The sequence below is a fragment of the Jaculus jaculus genome, chromosome 5 (assembly GCF_020740685.1).
Source record: "Jaculus jaculus isolate mJacJac1 chromosome 5, mJacJac1.mat.Y.cur, whole genome shotgun sequence".
Lineage (NCBI taxonomy): Eukaryota > Metazoa > Chordata > Mammalia > Rodentia > Dipodidae > Jaculus > Jaculus jaculus.
Genome location: NC_059106.1, coordinates 163,308,364 through 163,324,327, shown reverse-complemented (window position 1 = coordinate 163,324,327; position 15,964 = coordinate 163,308,364). Strand labels below are relative to the sequence as shown.

At 45.9% G+C, this 15,964-nt stretch overlaps 2 protein-coding genes across 3 annotated transcripts in view; both read left to right on the top strand.

Annotated features, from left to right (window-relative positions):
• Positions 1 to 1,671, top strand: part of Brwd1 (bromodomain and WD repeat domain containing 1) — a 134,054-nt gene extending 132,383 nt beyond the window's left edge. For both annotated transcript variants that reach the window (XM_045149804.1, XM_045149806.1), the window contains one exon: positions 1,280 to 1,671. In XM_045149804.1, the coding sequence (XP_045005739.1) occupies positions 1,280 to 1,563 (284 nt within the window). In that variant the 3' untranslated portion in view covers positions 1,564 to 1,671. The remainder of the gene's footprint in view (positions 1 to 1,279) is intronic.
• Positions 1,672 to 5,524: 3,853 nt separating this feature from the next.
• Positions 5,525 to 14,615, top strand: Psmg1 (proteasome assembly chaperone 1). Its single transcript, XM_004654486.2, has 7 exons — positions 5,525 to 5,686; positions 6,993 to 7,099; positions 8,727 to 8,878; positions 9,425 to 9,487; positions 10,566 to 10,764; positions 11,514 to 11,650; positions 14,380 to 14,615. The coding sequence occupies exons 1-7, from the start codon at positions 5,550 to 5,552 to the stop codon at positions 14,452 to 14,454; spliced, it is 870 nt and encodes a 289-aa protein (XP_004654543.1). The 5' UTR covers positions 5,525 to 5,549; the 3' UTR covers positions 14,455 to 14,615.
• Positions 14,616 to 15,964: the final 1,349 nt, after the last annotated feature.

The window sequence follows — 15,964 nt, the reverse complement described above, 5'->3', positions numbered from 1 at the left end:
TGTAGATACAAGATAATTAGGTGTGCTATTCTGGTGACTATCTTTACTGACAGGATCACATTTCCATCCAGACTAGGGCATACTTTAGGTAGTTTAGATAGTCTGACTCTGGATTTCAGACAAGCATGCTGTGGCTCCATACTCAGGCTGGTGAGTATTTGATGATTTGATGCATCAAATAAGTGGGACTTCTGACCTAGAAAAACACACTTGGTTTTGAAATTTGAGGTAGCTGGAAAAGAATGATTTGGGCCCATCTGGTCAGTGAATATGGGGTAGTGGCCAGCTATGTAACAGCTATCCAGGCCCCTCTGACCACCACCCAAGTTTACATGAGGACTTTTCCTCCAGAGGGCTTTGTGCCCTAGCTCTGGCCTAGTGTAAACACTTCCCCAGAGGAACGCTTTGACATGTGTCAGACCAGATCAAGCCTCATGGTTCCCTATGTGTACTTCTTGGCTCTTTAGTGTAATCCTTTGTATCTGCATGCACTTGGTTCACAATTATTTGAGAAAGAATTGGTCATAATAGTTATATAAAGTTTTCTAGCCAGGCGTGGTGGCACATGCCTTTAATCCCAGTACTCGGGAGGCAGAGGTAGGAGGATCGCCATGAGTTCAAGGCCACCCTGAGACTCCATAGTGAATTCCAGGTCAGCCTGAGCTACAGTGAGACCCTACCTCAAAAAACAAACAAACAAACAACAAAAAAAAAGTTTTCTAATATACTTGAAAAATCAAAAATCAAAATTGTGTAAAATCAGGGTATTTTTTTTTTTTTTTTTGTCTACCAGTTCACCAACGTGATTACATGGATAAAGGAAAAGCTGGTCTCAGAAGTAACCTTGATTTTCAAGCTAAGCTGATTCTGTATTGTAATTTAGTCATGATGCTGTACCTTGTTTAGCTTGTAGGAAGATCATTTCAGAGCCGTCATTAACTATTTTAGAGTAGTTTGTAGGAGGAGTAGAAAAGATACCAAAAATTCATATGGTTCTATTTTTTTTTTCTAAAAAATCAATTGAAAAAGTGATTTAGTTGAGTGACTATGATGCTAAAGTTTTAACCTCATTCTTGCGAGTCATCTCCCGTGAATGGCAGCTCCTTGCAGAGCGGACGATGCAATGTGATGCTATGTCATTGTCAGAAAGAGCATCATCTTTTAGATGTTTTCATTGTACAATGTGAGTTTTAAAATGTTAGGACTGTCATTGAGGAATGTAAGTAAAATCTTGTGTGACAAGATTTTTGCATTTATGTAACTTTCACTCATTTTTCAGAATGTGTTCGTAGAGACAGAGAACCCAGTACAAAAGTGGGAGCATGTATGCTTAATCAGAAGGATGCAGTGCCCATGACTAGTGACACTCTGAAAGCAAACATGGTTCCCGGGAAAGTAACCCGCAGATGTGCTACCATTGCTGCAAATAAGATAAAGTTAATGAGTAATCTAAAAGACACGATCTCAGGACCAGAAAATGTCTGGATTAGGAAGAGTAGCAGAAAACTGCCCCACCGAAATGCTTCTGCTGCGGCTAAGAAAAAAATTACTGAATGTTTATAAAGAGGATGATGCAACCATACACTCTGACAGTGGAAAAGAGCTAGAAGATACTAGTCACAAGATGCGTTATTTTAGGCGGTTCAGATCCTGCAGAGAAAAAGCACAGAAGTGACCGAGGATGTAGGAATGGTACCTCACGTGCTGGGGATTAACCTGGCAGGCATCCTGCTCCCAGCCACAGTCTTAACACCTGACTGGATCTTTAGAGGAATTTTCCTAGAAGCCAGGACGCTGGGTCAAAGTGGGAGGAAGGCATCCGGGCAGCTTCACACACACACAGCACAGGGGATTCTGAGCAGGAAGCAGATTTGAAACTTTAGCTGGAGGGTGGGGGAGGTCAAAGGCCTGTCACACACTGCTTTTCTTAAAGCAGAGGCCTTCAATAAATCATGATTCTTAAAAGGGAAAAACAGAAGTGTGCAGTCTATAGGGAGAACTGGAAAAATGTGAAAAAAAATCTAAACCTGAATCTAATTTTAAGGGGTTTCCATTAATTAGTGTAAAGATGAGTGATATTTCAAAGGAGATGACAATGAGCCAATCTGAGTTCTGAATGAAGCCTACATTTCAGCTGGATCTAATCCCACCTAATCGCATCTCCAGAAGGCAAACAAAATGGCCGGGGAATTCACTGCTGGGTACTTGACAGAGTCATGAAGTGTTGGAAATCCATTAACATTTTTATTTTTAACGTTGGAATTCATACGGGATGATAACCACTTGGTATGGCTAATTCAGGGAATATATTTTTCTATGAAAGCTATAAATGTGACTATTACATTATTTTTCCTGTAGCAGCAGACTGAAGAAGCCTGACTGCCAGCAAATTTGAAAATAAAGCATAATTTAAGACCAAAAGTCAGGCTTTGAGATGACACAGTAAAATTCTGTCTCCTAGGTTTCTCTATCGCACCTTACAAGTTTGAACTTGAACAAGGAGCTCACTTCCTCCATTGTCATCACAACACAGTGGAGGTCTGGCCTGCTTCACTGTGGCCTTTGCTCATATTAGAAAATGTGGTCTTACAAATGCTTTACTTACAGTGGGGTCTTACCTGTTAATAGCTATTTGTTGAAGTTAAGATCACCAGGTGTGATCTGTGAATGTATTGTCAAAAATCTCTTTTTAACATAAATGCTGCAGGTAAAATTGTCTCAGCAGGTGGTTTTCCCATTAAAAAAATAGCTGTTACTAGTAATATGTAATTTGCATGTGTAAATCTGAAAAAGTAACATATAGGAAGTTATGGTTTCTACTTTTCATTAACACTAATGCATATTTTCTGGTTGTAAAGATGGCCAAAGTGTCTAGATTACTTGAGAAATTTGTATGTGGATGCATGTCTGCTTAGAAAAAGGGCTTTAGTTTTTTAAGTATAAGCCAGAACATTCTAACTTACAGTATGTGTTCTTTGCTCTTTTGTACTTCATTTGAGATGCTATCTTCAGTATCTTGTTAGTTACAGGTAAGAAAGAGAAGAATTCCTAATAAACTGATATTCTCTTTAGCTGCATGGGTTCTGATTTTTGAGCTTTAATGAAGTGCTTAAACTTAGTTCCAGTCTTAAGTTTCATAGAAATTCCTCAATGAGTATCTATTACAGCTTCAAAAATAGCATGAAATGGAAACCAATTGTTTTATGGAATTTTGGACAGTTTCACTGTGATGAGTTCAAGGCTTGAATTTATATAGTATAGCCTCAAAAAAATACCATGAAGCCAGGCATGTTGTGCATGTCTTTAATCCCAGCACTCCGGAGGCAGAGACAGGAGGACTGACATTAGTTTGAGGCCACCCTGAGACTACATAGTGAATTCCAGGTCAGCCTGGGCTAGAACTAGACCCTACCTTGAAAAAAACAAAACAGCAAAAAAAGTACCATGAAATGTAAACTAAATATTTTGTAATGGTTTTATGAACTTTTGGACAGTTTCATTGTGATAAGTTCAAGGCTCAAATTTATCATTTGCTGTCATAGGATTAATTTCTGTGTAAGTCAGAGATTGTCAGCTGCCCCAAATTCTCTTTTTTGGCTTAGTATTTAATTACACTATATTTCTACTTTTTAAAGAAAGCGTTTGGCCTAAGCTTATGTAACTGCATGAAATACATTTAAAATTTAACCTTCTTGAAAAACGGCTCCCTGAAACATGTCCAGTATTTAAGTCATAGCCAAATGAATTACCATTACTGTTATTTGCAACAAGTTTTGCAGATTTCTGGAAGGTTTCTTTATAATATAGTTGGAAAATCAAACTATCATACCTGTAAAGTCAGATTATTTACCAAAAAGACAAAGCCATGTCCGAGTTTAACCTTTTTTATTCTCCAGTCCATTTATTCCTCATGTTTTAAGACACCGCGTTGGTAATTTGTACATGCATTCATACTACCTACAACCAGTTTCCTAAGCTCTTACTGGCTAGGAACTGGTCTTAATTTACTTAAGTGTACAAGCTTTTTTTTTTTCTCCAGCAGATAAGTTAAAATTGCTAAATACTGATTTTCCTCCCAAGTCTTAAAAAGATGTTTTAAGAAACTTTCTGATACACATTTATCTGAAAAGGCTGTCTGATCCTAAAGGATTTACTTAACTTTGTGACCTTAACTGTTTACTGCAAAGACTGCTGTTGTGCCAAGACCTCTGACCAGGAGCCAACTCCCCCCCATCCCCAGGAGTCACCCAGAGAACCGCCACAGAAGCCAAGACACTAATGCAAAAGCAACAGGTTTCTTTATTGCAAGCCTAGACCTGGGCTCTGTCCCCACAGTCCGCACAACCGTAGTGAGAGAGAGAGAGAGAGAGAGAGAGAGAGCGCGCGCGCGCGAGCGCGAGCGAGCACGCGCGCCCCTTTCTTTTGGGGGAAGGGGTTCATATAGGAATTCGAGCAAAGAAGTAGGGGATAGATACATGATTGGTTGATTTAAACAGTTCTGATTGGCTTGGGGTTTCAGCGGGCACAGTTGGGGGCAGGAGCTAGGGGCACTCCAGGCAGATGAAGTCATCTCCATTGTCCTTGAAGTGGAGATTCCTCAGTTTCTTATCTAAGCAGGTGGTCAGAGACCCGCCCCTCCCCCCCCCCCAGTGGAGTGTTTCTGCAATGTCTTTGAAGTGGAGATTGCTCAGAAACTTTAGGGGGAAAGGCAGCAATTAAGCAAGCAAAGTTTACAGAAGCAAAAGGTCAGCACTTTGGCAGGCTAGTTCTCTAAGTCAGGCCTGGGCCTTTTTTTTTTTTTTTTAACTTAAAATGGTTATATTTGGTCTCTCACTGCAGTGTAATTCCATGTAACTCAGTCTAGTCTATGATTTTGCTTTTCACCAATACTGGAGTTGCCTTTTCGGGTACAGCAGTCCTCTTGGTTGGAAAGGCTCTGAACCTTGCCAAAACATGCTAAAACACAAAAAAACCCACATCAGAATCATATACCTTCTACTGAAGGCAAATTTCACATTTTCAAGAATATGTTTGCATCCTCATCCACGCTGTTCAGTTCAGCTTGTCACCCTCCAGCCTTGGCGATGTGTACCCACAAGCGGGAGTGATGCTCTTTGCACACCAGCCAGCGCAGTAGTTTCCCGCCCTTTCCCAGGCAGGCCGAGGATCCTGCTCAGCGCGCTCAGGGCCCTCGGGTGGCAGCTTCCCCCGCCACCGCTGGGGGGACGCCGGGACCCCACCCGAGCCCGCGCCGAGCTAGCGGCCCTTCCCTGTCCCACCGGTGCCGCCCCTCTAGCTTTCGGGGCTGTAGACTCCGGAAAACAGAGCACACCTGGGCGCGCACGTGCGCCTGGGCGTTCCCAGGGGCGGAAGCGCGCCAGGCCGGGGAAGGACGTAGGCGCGCTGGGAGGCGGGGCGGGGGCGTGGCCTCAGGGCGGGGCGTGGCCTTGGCGGGCGGCGCAGGGGCGTGGCTTCTCCGGACGTCGAGGCGCGGCGCGCAGGCGCAGTGCCGCGGCGCCGCTGCCGTGCCGCCTGGCGTCTGGGCGGTCATGGCGGCCACGTTCTTCGGCGAGGTGGTGAAGGCGCCGTGCCGCGCGGGCACGGAGGAGGAGGAAGAGGAGGACGACGAGGGGAGGAGGGAGACGCCCGAGGACAGGGAGGTCCGGCGGCAGCTGGCGAAGAAGAGGTCAGGCCCCGGGCGGCTCTGTGCGACCTGCCGCGGGCCGCAGCGCTCCGGGCCGGCGCGGATGGAGCCCGGGCTCCGACGCCCCGGGCAGCCTGCAGCCTGGCTGCCGGGTTTCCCAGGGCTGCCGCGCTGCTCGCGTCCCGCGGTGCTGGTGGGCTTGCTCCGTGGCGGCCCTGGTCTCGCCCCACGGGCAGGTTGCTCTGCGTGTCCCTGGCAGCCGCGTGGGTTCCCCGGGACCGCCCCGAGCTGTTTCCAAGCACACCGGGGCGGGAGGAAACTCCAGTCACCCCTGACCCCCACATCAGCCAGGAAGACTTGCCCACGATCAGCTGCTCTCCCACCATCCCTGTCCATGTTTGAGAATGGGTCTCACGACTTGGGTGTTCCCCCAAGTATTGCCATGACTACTAGTAGTAACTCAGTATCATTTGCTAGCCCACTGCCAGACGTTAAAGACACTCTGTTGGCTTGTGCTAGTCGAAATTGGCTTGGTTGGTTTCATTTTAGAGCAGTCACCTTTCTAGTACTCCTGCTGAGAGCTCTGCTCTGTGCACGGCTTCCCCTGGAGTCATTTGACACGTGTGTTCATCACCTGCACTCCCTGCACATGCATGCTCATGTGGAGGCTGGCTCAGAGTCGCTCACATTCACGTAGTATTTTTGTGGGTGGGAATACTTTGGAGTGGTGCTTTTTGTTTCTCTTTGCATACTATGTTAAGCTCCGTGTCGCTGTGACCAAATACCTGACCCGAAGCCGCTTAAGGAAGGGGTAGTTCATTTGGCCTTACAGTTTAAGGAGGTACAGTCCATGTTGGTGGGGAAGGAGTGTTGGGAAGCTGGTCACGTGGCACCTGTGGTCAGCGCACGGAGGGATGCATGCTGGTGCTCAGCCAGCTTTCTCCACTTCATTCAGTACCAAACCCCAGCGCAGGGGGTGATGCTCCCCACGAACAGGGTGGATTTCCCACCTCAGTTAGCCTGACCTCGAAGCTCCCTCACAGATGTACCTAGAGATCTGTCTGCTAAGTGATTGCAGATCCTGTCAAGTTGACAAATAACTATGCATAGTGTGCCTCGTTATCTCACATTTAAGGCTAAGATTGATATCTGTTTTGTCTGCAATAGTTTCGATCTTTTTTTTTTTTTAAATAAGCTTGCAATTATGTTTTGTAGGAAATGATAGTGCGAAGTTGTAGGACATGATAGTGTGAAGTTTTGCCCATTAGTTCATCATGCACGAATGCCCTTTTCTCATAGTATGCTATTAATTGCATAAATATTATGCTCATCTTGTTTCTTGTGCAAGGGAGGTGCGGCTTCTTCAAGGACAGACGAAGACATCTCTGGAAGTTCCTCTGCTAGAAAAATATCCTTGCTCCAAGTTTATAATTGCTATAGGAAGTAATGCTGTAGGTAAGTGAAAATGCCCAAGACTAGACATTTTGTAAAACAAAGCATAAAATAGGAAGGTCCTTCTTTGTTTTTACTGTAGATTTCAAACAATGGTTACTTTAAAAAAAAAATCATGGTAGGGGCTGGAGGGATGGTCAGCGGTTAAGGCGTTTGCCTGCAAGACCCAGATTCTATTCCTCAGGATTCATGTTAGACAGATGCACAAGGGGGCGCATGCATCTGGAGTTCATGTGCAGTGACTGGAGGCCTTGGCATGCCCATTCCCCTCCCCTTTCTCTGTCAGGTAAATAAATAACTAAAAATAAAGTACTTAAAAAAATCCTGGTAGAATAATTCCCCCCCCTCCCATGTAATGTCCTCTTAGTAAACATAAAAAAAATAAGACTTGGGGGTTGGGATATGCCTCAGTGGCTAAGAGCCCTGGCTGCTGAAATATGAGGGCCACCAGGCTGGTGAGTGCCAAGTTTGACTAGAGCCCATGTAAAAACCTAGGCGTGGCCATGAGCATGGATGGCCATGTACATGTAAGGTGACTCCAGCCTGCAGGGACAGAGATCAAGGAGACCGGAGAATGCAGGAGCTTGCTGACTGTGGTGGCTTCAGGTTGAGGAACAAACCTCAGGAGGATAGAGGAGGGAACTCAGAGTGCTTCTCTGACCTCCACACACCCTCATGTCCCCACCCCACCCACAGCAAGACTTATGGAAGGACTCTGGCTCTCTGTTCTCCACCTCTTTCTTACCTTCACTTTGAATAAGCTATTCCTTTGCTTGAAAAATAAAAGACAACAGAAACATTCTTGGCTTAAGGAATTTACAGCTTAAGGAATTGTTTCTGGTTGGTTGAGATATCCAGGTTTGCTAAAAAACAAACAAATCACACACACACACACACACATACACACACATATATGTTTTCTGAGGTAGGGTCTCACTCTAGCTCAGGTGGACCTGGAATTCACTATGTAGTCTCAGTGTGGCCTCCAACTCCTGGTGATCCTCCTACCTCTGCCTCCTGAGTGCTGGGATTAAAGGTGTACCACCATACCCAGCTGCTTAAATATTTTTGAGGTAGCATCCTTTGTGAACAAAATGAGGATTCTAACAGTAATTTCTAAGGTTATTTTGAGCACTGTAGTTCTGTCTGCGTGTGTGTTGATGCCGCTTGTGGGCTCAAGACAGAACAGTACATGTCCATGTACAAGTACACATGTAGACCTTTATGATTTTGGTGGTTGGCTGCAGATCTGAGGAGAGCATTTGGGAATCTCAATGCAGATCTTGTGCCCTATACATACGGTCACCCTGGTACTTGCAGAATGTAGTGAGTGAGTGCATTGTAAATAGCTATTCATGCATTTATGTAAAGGTCTACTGGTCTCCACTTTGTCAGAAGGGGGCCAGTGTGGAGGGGAGTCTTCAGGTTGGTTGTAGCATTGTCTTACTCAGGGTGTGGTCTTCCACTCCTTCAAGGGCTTCAGTTTTCTTGCCTCCAAAGCGGAAGTATTAGATGGTTTTGAATGGCTAGTTCGGCTCTGTAATTCTACAGTAACTTGAGTTTCCTGTTTACTGAATAGAAAATAATCTGCCAAGCCAAGCCCTAATTTATGTGAATTTGTTTTTCACAGCATTTTTGTCATCATTTGTTATGAATTCAGGAGTCTGGGAAGAAGTGGGTTGTACTAAGCTCTGGAATGAATGGTGCAGGACCACAGACACTGTACACCTGTCCCCAACGGAGGCTTTCTGTGTGTTTTATCGGCTCAAATCAAATCCTTCGGTACGTGGGGCCTAACTTGTATGCTAGAACAGTGGTCACTTAGGTATGGTCACTAGACAGTAGCTACTTCAAGTGTCTCCACTGTCTCTCAGTGGTAGTAATCCTAGTGATGGTGCAGCCCTTACGTTGTAGAGAAATAAATGGGCCAGTAGCAGGGTCAGGATAGTATTAACTTGGTATTTGTGCCAGCCAGCCTTCTGTTACAAGCTTGAAGTTTCTGAGATTCCCATCCATATTCGGGACAGAATGCATTTAGGGCTCTTTTGGGGTGGGGGGCGGCACATCCTGGCAGGAGTGCATGGGCGGCACAGCCACTGACTTCACAGCCAGGAAACAGAAGTAGATGAAAGACGCTGGCATCCCACAGTCTCCTTCAGGGGCACCTCCCCGGTGACCTGAAGATACTTAATGTTCCTGAGGAAACCCAAACGCATGGCCACTGGGGGATCTTCCAGACCTCAGCTGCAGCAGTGTCCTATTGACTGGCCTTCGCGACACTGGTGTGTCTACACCAGGCTGATGGAAGTCTCGCACTTGGCTTTCCAGATTTTCCTTTGTCAGTGCAGCTGCTACGTGGCTGAGGACCAGCAGTACCAGTGGCTGGAGAAGGTGAGAGAGCAGAGCCTGCCTGACAGGGTGGGGGCACCAAGTTCATATGCTCCCTTTCTCTTCAAGTGTTGTATAAGAGAGAATGTGGGCCTTTCTCATAAAATATGAAAAACAAGGGGCTGGAGAGATGCTTAGCGGTTAAGCACTTGCCTGTGACGCCTAAGGACCCCACTTCAAGGCTTGATTCCCCAGGACCCATGTTAGCCAGAAGCACAAGGGGGGGCGCATGCGTCTGGAGTTTGTTTGCAGTGGCAGGAGGCCCTGGCACGCCTATTCTCTCTCTTTTTCACACTCTGACTCTTTCTCTGTCTGTCGCTAATAAATAAATTTAAAAAAAAACTTTAAAAAATATGAAAAGTAAAAGAACTTGCCAGTCATGGTGGTACACACCTTTGATCCCAGCACTGGGGAGGCAGAGGTAGGAGGATTGCCATGAGTTCAAGGCCACCCTGAGACTACATAGTGAATTCCAGGTCAGCCTGAGCTACAGTGAGACCCTACCTGGACCCCCCCAGAAAAAAAAAAAAAAAGAAAAATTACTTGTTAGGAGAAAGAGGGAGGGAGGGGGGAGAGGAGGAGGCATGCCAGGGCCTCCTGCCACTGCAAACCAACTCCAAACACATGTGCCACTTTGTACATCCGACTTTACATGAGTACTAGGGAATTGAAACTGGGCCAGCAGGCCTGTAATCACAATACTGAGATGGCCCAGGCAGGAGAATTGTTAAGTTCTAGACTAGCCTGAGCTGTAGATTAATGCCCTGTTTCAAAAAGGCAAAGTATACTGGGCATGGTGGTGCATGCCTTTCATCCCAGTCCTGAGGGATCAGGCACAGGAGAATTGCTGGGATTTGCTGGTCAGCAAGTCTTCCTGAAAAAAATGGCAGCTGCAGGTTGAACAAGAGACTCTATCTCCACAAGTCAATCTGGAAGAGCAGTAGTGGGGAGCACCTGGTGTTCCCCTCTGGCCTCATGTGCACATAAACATACACAAACATAACACATCCTTCATGCCACATACACACGTCTCCCCCCCACCCCGAAATTTAGGTTTCATTTGAAATCAATGTCGTGTTAGGTTTTTGGTTCCTGTCCAAGGAAGAACATGCAGATAACCATTCTCACGTGTCGACATATCACCGAGTACAAAACTCCAGAAGCTCCCAGCAGCCTGCCTTCTCCTTTCCTGAAAGCCCTAAAAACGCAGACTTACAAAGATGCTGTGTGCTGCTCGCTGCTGGAACAGCCGAATATTGCACATGATCTTCCTGCGGCAGGTGGTGTCCAACTTGTACCCTCTCCCTCCTCCCTTGTGGCTTACTGAGGGTCAGCTTTCGTGGTTCAGACATTTCGGAGGTAGCTTGTTAATGGTGACCGGTGGTGGTTACTGCTACTAGTCCTTGGTGTGAACAGTTACAACTTGGGGGCTGCACCTGCACTGCCCTTTCTGTGTGGGTTTTGGGTTCTCGAGGTGGAAGCCACGTTAGATACAGAGTATTGATGTGTGGAAAGTTGGCAAGGAATATTTTAGTTACAAAATAGAAAGTTTTAGACGTTGAAGCTCACTAGCAGCTTTAGAGTTTCACCATGCCCAGTGCTGTCATGTCAGGCAGAGGCTGCCGCTTACTTTCAGTAGTGTATGTGTTATGGAGATTGCTAGTTGTGATTTGCTCGGGGCTTTGGATTAAGGAAAAATTTTTTTGCCTTTCACGTTAAGCTTACTAGAATAAGATGATAGTGAAGTGTGTTATATATTTATTATTTACATGTAGCTTATTCATTTTTTAATCTTGCAGTTGTTTAAAATTGTCATGATATTATAAAAGATAAAATACAGATAATATTTGTAAAAGCAAAAGATTGTTGGGAAAACGAGTTAGCTGTGAAAGAAAATATTCACTGTAATTGGGTCAACATGGCAGTTTTAAAAGGGGCCACAGAGATGATTTTTCAAAAGCAGTTTTCATTAGTTGGCAGTGTTAAATATAGAATAGAAAATACGAATTCTTTTTCCTTGTGTTCATAGTTCTGAGCTACTGCCAAGTGTGGAAAATCCCCGCGGTTCTCTATTTGTGCTATACCGATGTGATGCAGTTAGACCTGGTCACGGTTGAAGCCTTCAAGCCTGCACTGTCCTCCCGAAGCTTGGCAGGGTTGGCTAAGGTAAGGCTCCAGTCTTGACGTAGTCCCTGAGGTGTTGCTGTGAACATAACGACAGACGTCTGTGCTGTGGGATGAGTGCAGACCCCGACAAGCACTTCCAACAGCACGGCCTGCCAGTCTGGCAGTTTGAACTTGATTGTCACAGTTCTTATTTCCCCTCTCTCGAAGGGACTCGAGCGAGAATTATATAATGTCCATCGTTCATGTATGGGCTCATTTGCTAGAAAGTACGTATTTTAGGGAGTTTAGGGATCCCCTATTTTCTCTGAGGTTTGAGAAAAGCACACAGCCCCAGGCTAAGAAGTACTTCACGGGTGTCACAGTCAGGTTCGCATTGCTGGCAGAAATCACCCAACCAAGAGCAGCTTCTGGGGAAAAAAAGTTTATTTTGGCTTACAGGCTTGAGGGGGAAGCTCCACGATGGCAGGGGAAAGGATGGCATGAGCAGAGGGTGGACATCACCCCCTGACAAACATAAGGTGGACAGTAGCAACAGGAGAGTGTGCCAAACATTGACAAGGGGACACTGGCTGTAACACCCATAAGCCTGCTCCCAACAGTACACTCCCTCCAGGAGGTGTTAATTCCCAAATCTCCATCAGCGGGGTACCTAGCATTCAGAATACCTAAGTTTATGGGGGACACATAAATCAAACCACCACATTCTGCCCCTGGCCCCTATAAACTGATAACCATACATGATGTAAAATGCAATGCATTCATCCAACTTTAAAAGTCACCATAGTTATTATCAATTCCAATGATGTTCGTACATCCCCATAGTCCAAGATCTATTTGAACCATAATACCAAAATATCCCCCCAAACCCATAATGGCACAGAATAAACATTCACTCTGTAAAAGATGGCATTAGGTATAGCAAAGGAACATTGAACGAATACAATATTTAAACAGGGCAAACATCAAACTCTGTAACTCCAAGTCCAACAGCTGTACCCAGTGACAAATCTCCAAGTCCAATAATTCTAACCAGCAACAAGTCTCTAGTATTCCAATTCTGCCCCTCCAGCTAGGCTACTCGCAGTCTTGGAAAACTTAAATCAGGGCTGGCAGCTCTCCTTGGCAGCCATCTCATGGTCCCGGCATCTCCACTGGATCTCCACTGCAATCCATGGTTCTTTTCATGGCACCATGGGATCTCCATGCAGGCATCCAGCAAAACTGCTTCACACTGCCCATGGCTGTTTCCAAAACACGAGACCATGTTACAAACTCAATGACCCTCTCTTTCCTGCATTTCTTATACTCCACAATACCATCACCCCCAGCCAACATAAGGTGGACCATAGCAACAGGAGAGTGTGCCAAACACTGGCATGGGGAAACTGGCTATAATACCCATAAGCCCGCCCCCAACAACACACTGCCTCCTGGAGGCATTAATTCCCAGATCTCCATCACCTGGGGAACTTAGTGTTCAGAACACCTAAGTTTATGGGGGACACCTGAATCAAACCACCACAACAGGGATGGGGTTCACAGTGTGTTCTGGAATGGCTGGCAGTTAACCACACTCTCCGGGTAAGCTCTGTTGTTAACTCCTTCCTCAGTCCTCAGGTTTGTTTCTTTCTGGAGTGTCAGCTCCCTGGGTAAGGGTCCACACTTCTTCATGATGGTGTCCCTGGTTCACTGTTACCTGGCACGCAGAAGAAAGCCTTGGTAACGCCTGGTGAAAGTATTGAGCCTGCTGTGGTGGTGCACTCTTTTAATGCCAGCACTTGGGAGGCAGAGGTAGGAGGATCAGTGTGAGCTTGAGGTCAGTCTGCGACAAAAACAAACAAACAAACAAAAACAGACACACACACACACACACACACAAAACCCAGTCTTATAGCCTGTCTGTCAGAACAGTTAGGGTCAAGATCTTTCTGACAGGTTATTTTGTGTTTAGCCTTTCTTCCAAGGTGGATGCTAACTAATGGTCACTCATGTTTGTGTGGTTAGCTGATGGCCTTGAAGATCTGTTTCCTGAGGGCAGATAAACTGCTCCTCTTAATAGTCTCTTTATCAGCACCTGGACTTGTTCTGAGAGTATAAATTGTTTGTCCTATAGAGTTGAAGTGAGCACCCAGCTTTCAGGAATATTTGAGGGGGAAATTTAAATAACTTGTCCATGTTTTTATCTCTTGCTTTCAAGATAATGACGTGTGGCAGGGTGAGGTGATTGCCCTGAGGAGGGTGGGCTTTTATTATTTCTGAGATAGGGTCTCACTTGCAGCCCAGGTTGGCTTCAAACTCCCAGTCCTTCTGCCGCAGCCTATCAGGTGTTGGAGGTTACGGGGCTCATCTTGAGGCCGTGCTGCATGGTGGCCCCCTGTGGGGTGGTTCCACTGCCTTGAAGAGTGGGAACGGCAGGCACACTGGATTGAGTGTAGCCTGGTCTGCCTGCAAGGGGACAAAAGCTCCTGGGAGAGCGGGCAGTGCAGCTGGCTTCAGAAAAGGGATGAAGTTAGACGTAGGCAGGGAGAAGCGGCACGAGGCTCTGGAGGGATGGGGGAGGGCAGTAAGTGGGAGTGTTCAGTCAGGCAAGTCACTTTCAAGAGGTTTGGGAAGGGAGGACCTACAGAGCTGCCTGGCCTTCTCCCCTTCTCTCTGAACAAGGTGAAGGGCAGCCTCTGTTGCTTGGCAACATTGTGTGTGCGCATGAGTGTGGGGCTGGGGCCGTATGTACCTCTGACTGAAGGCTTGACAGCTTTTTCTCTTTCCAGAATATTCCTCAAAGCACAGAGATGCTGAAGAGGCTGATGACAACCAGTGAGATTCAGAGTAACATTTACACCTGAGCCCATGTTCCCATGACGCCGGCCTGTCCACCCGCCTGGAGCAGCAGCAGGAGCCCTGGGACAACCGCCGTCCTCCCGCCTAGCAAACGCTGTTGTGTCCAGTTCTCTGTGGGGGCGTATTTCAAGGATGTACTAAACAATAACAACCTTAAAAAGATGAATTGTACTTTCATATTCTTTTTAAAAATATTTTTATTTATTTGAGAAAGAGAGAGTTTGGGTGCACCCCAGCCTCTTGACACAACAGGTGAACTCCATATGCATGTGCCATTTTGTGCATCTGGCTTTACATGGGTAGTGGAGGATTGAACTCCTGGCTGGCAGGCTTTGCAAGCAAGTGTCTTTGACCACTGAGCAATCTCCCCAGCCTGATTTTTTTCCCCTCCCTCCCTCCCTCCCTCCCTCCTTTTTTTTTTTTTTTTTTTTGACCTGGCACTCATTCTGTAGTCCCAGGCTGGCCTTGAACTCACAGTGATCTTCCTACTTCTGCCTGCAAAGTGCTGGGATTAAGGGCGTGTGCCACCACACTTGGCCTTTTTTTTTCCTTCTTTGGGCTGGAGGGATGGCTTAGCGGTTAAGGTGTTTGCCTGCAAAGCCAAATGACGCAGGTTTGGTTCCCCAGGACCCACGTTAGCCAGATGCACAAAGGGGTGCACGTGTCTGGACTTCGTTTGCAGTGGCTAGAGGCCCTGGTGCACTCATTCTCTCCCTCTTTCTCTGTCAAATTAATTAATTAAAAATATTTTTATTTGTAGAGATAGAGAATGAGTAAGAATGGGCATGCCAGGGCCTCTTTACCATTGTACACAGAACTCTAGATGCATGTGTCACTTTGTGCATCTGCCTTTAATAGGGTCTCACTAGCTCAGGCTGACCTGGAATTCACTATGTAGTCACAGGGTGGCCTTAAGCTCATGGTGACCCTCCTACCTCTGCCTCCCAAGTGCTGGCATTAAAGTTGTGCGCCACCACGCCCGGCTGGCTGGAAGGCTTCTTAAGCACGTGCCTTTAACTTCAGAGCCATCTCTCTAGCCCCAGTTTTGTTTATGGCATTGTTTACAGCAGAAATAAACCAGGTGTTTTTCTTTTGTCCACTAGGTGGGAGTGTTATTTTTGTTTATGCATGTGAATTAAATGTTTTATTTATTTGAGAGTGAGAGAGGCAAATAATACAGAGAGAGAGAGAGAGAATGGGTACACCAGGGCCTCTAGCCACTGCAAATGAACTCCAGATGCATGTGCCCTATTATGCATCTGCCTTTCCGTGGGTATTGGGGAATTGAACTTTGACTTTGCTGACAAGTGCTAAGCCATCCCTCGAGCCCTATGTTATAATTTTCAAAAAGATGTATTGAGAACTTTAATATATGAACATATTGCTAATTGGTCATTTTCCCATCGGGTTATAAAATGTTATATAGTTAAATTTTGAGCAGCTGCAGACATTACGTTGTATCCATATGGCAAAGTATAGTTGGGGTAAAAAATCTAGTTTTTGTATGTTTTGTGG

Coding starts and splice junctions, on each gene's coding strand:
- Psmg1 (XM_004654486.2), top strand. CDS start 5,550: ATGGCGGCCACGTTCTTCGGCGAGGTGGTGAAGGCGCCGTGCCGCGCG. Junction 5,687..6,992: donor CGGCAGCTGGCGAAGAAGAG/GTCAGGCCCCGG, acceptor TTCTTGTGCAAG/GGAGGTGCGGCTTCTTCAAG. Junction 11,651..14,379: donor GCTTGGCAGGGTTGGCTAAG/GTAAGGCTCCAG, acceptor TTCTCTTTCCAG/AATATTCCTCAAAGCACAGA.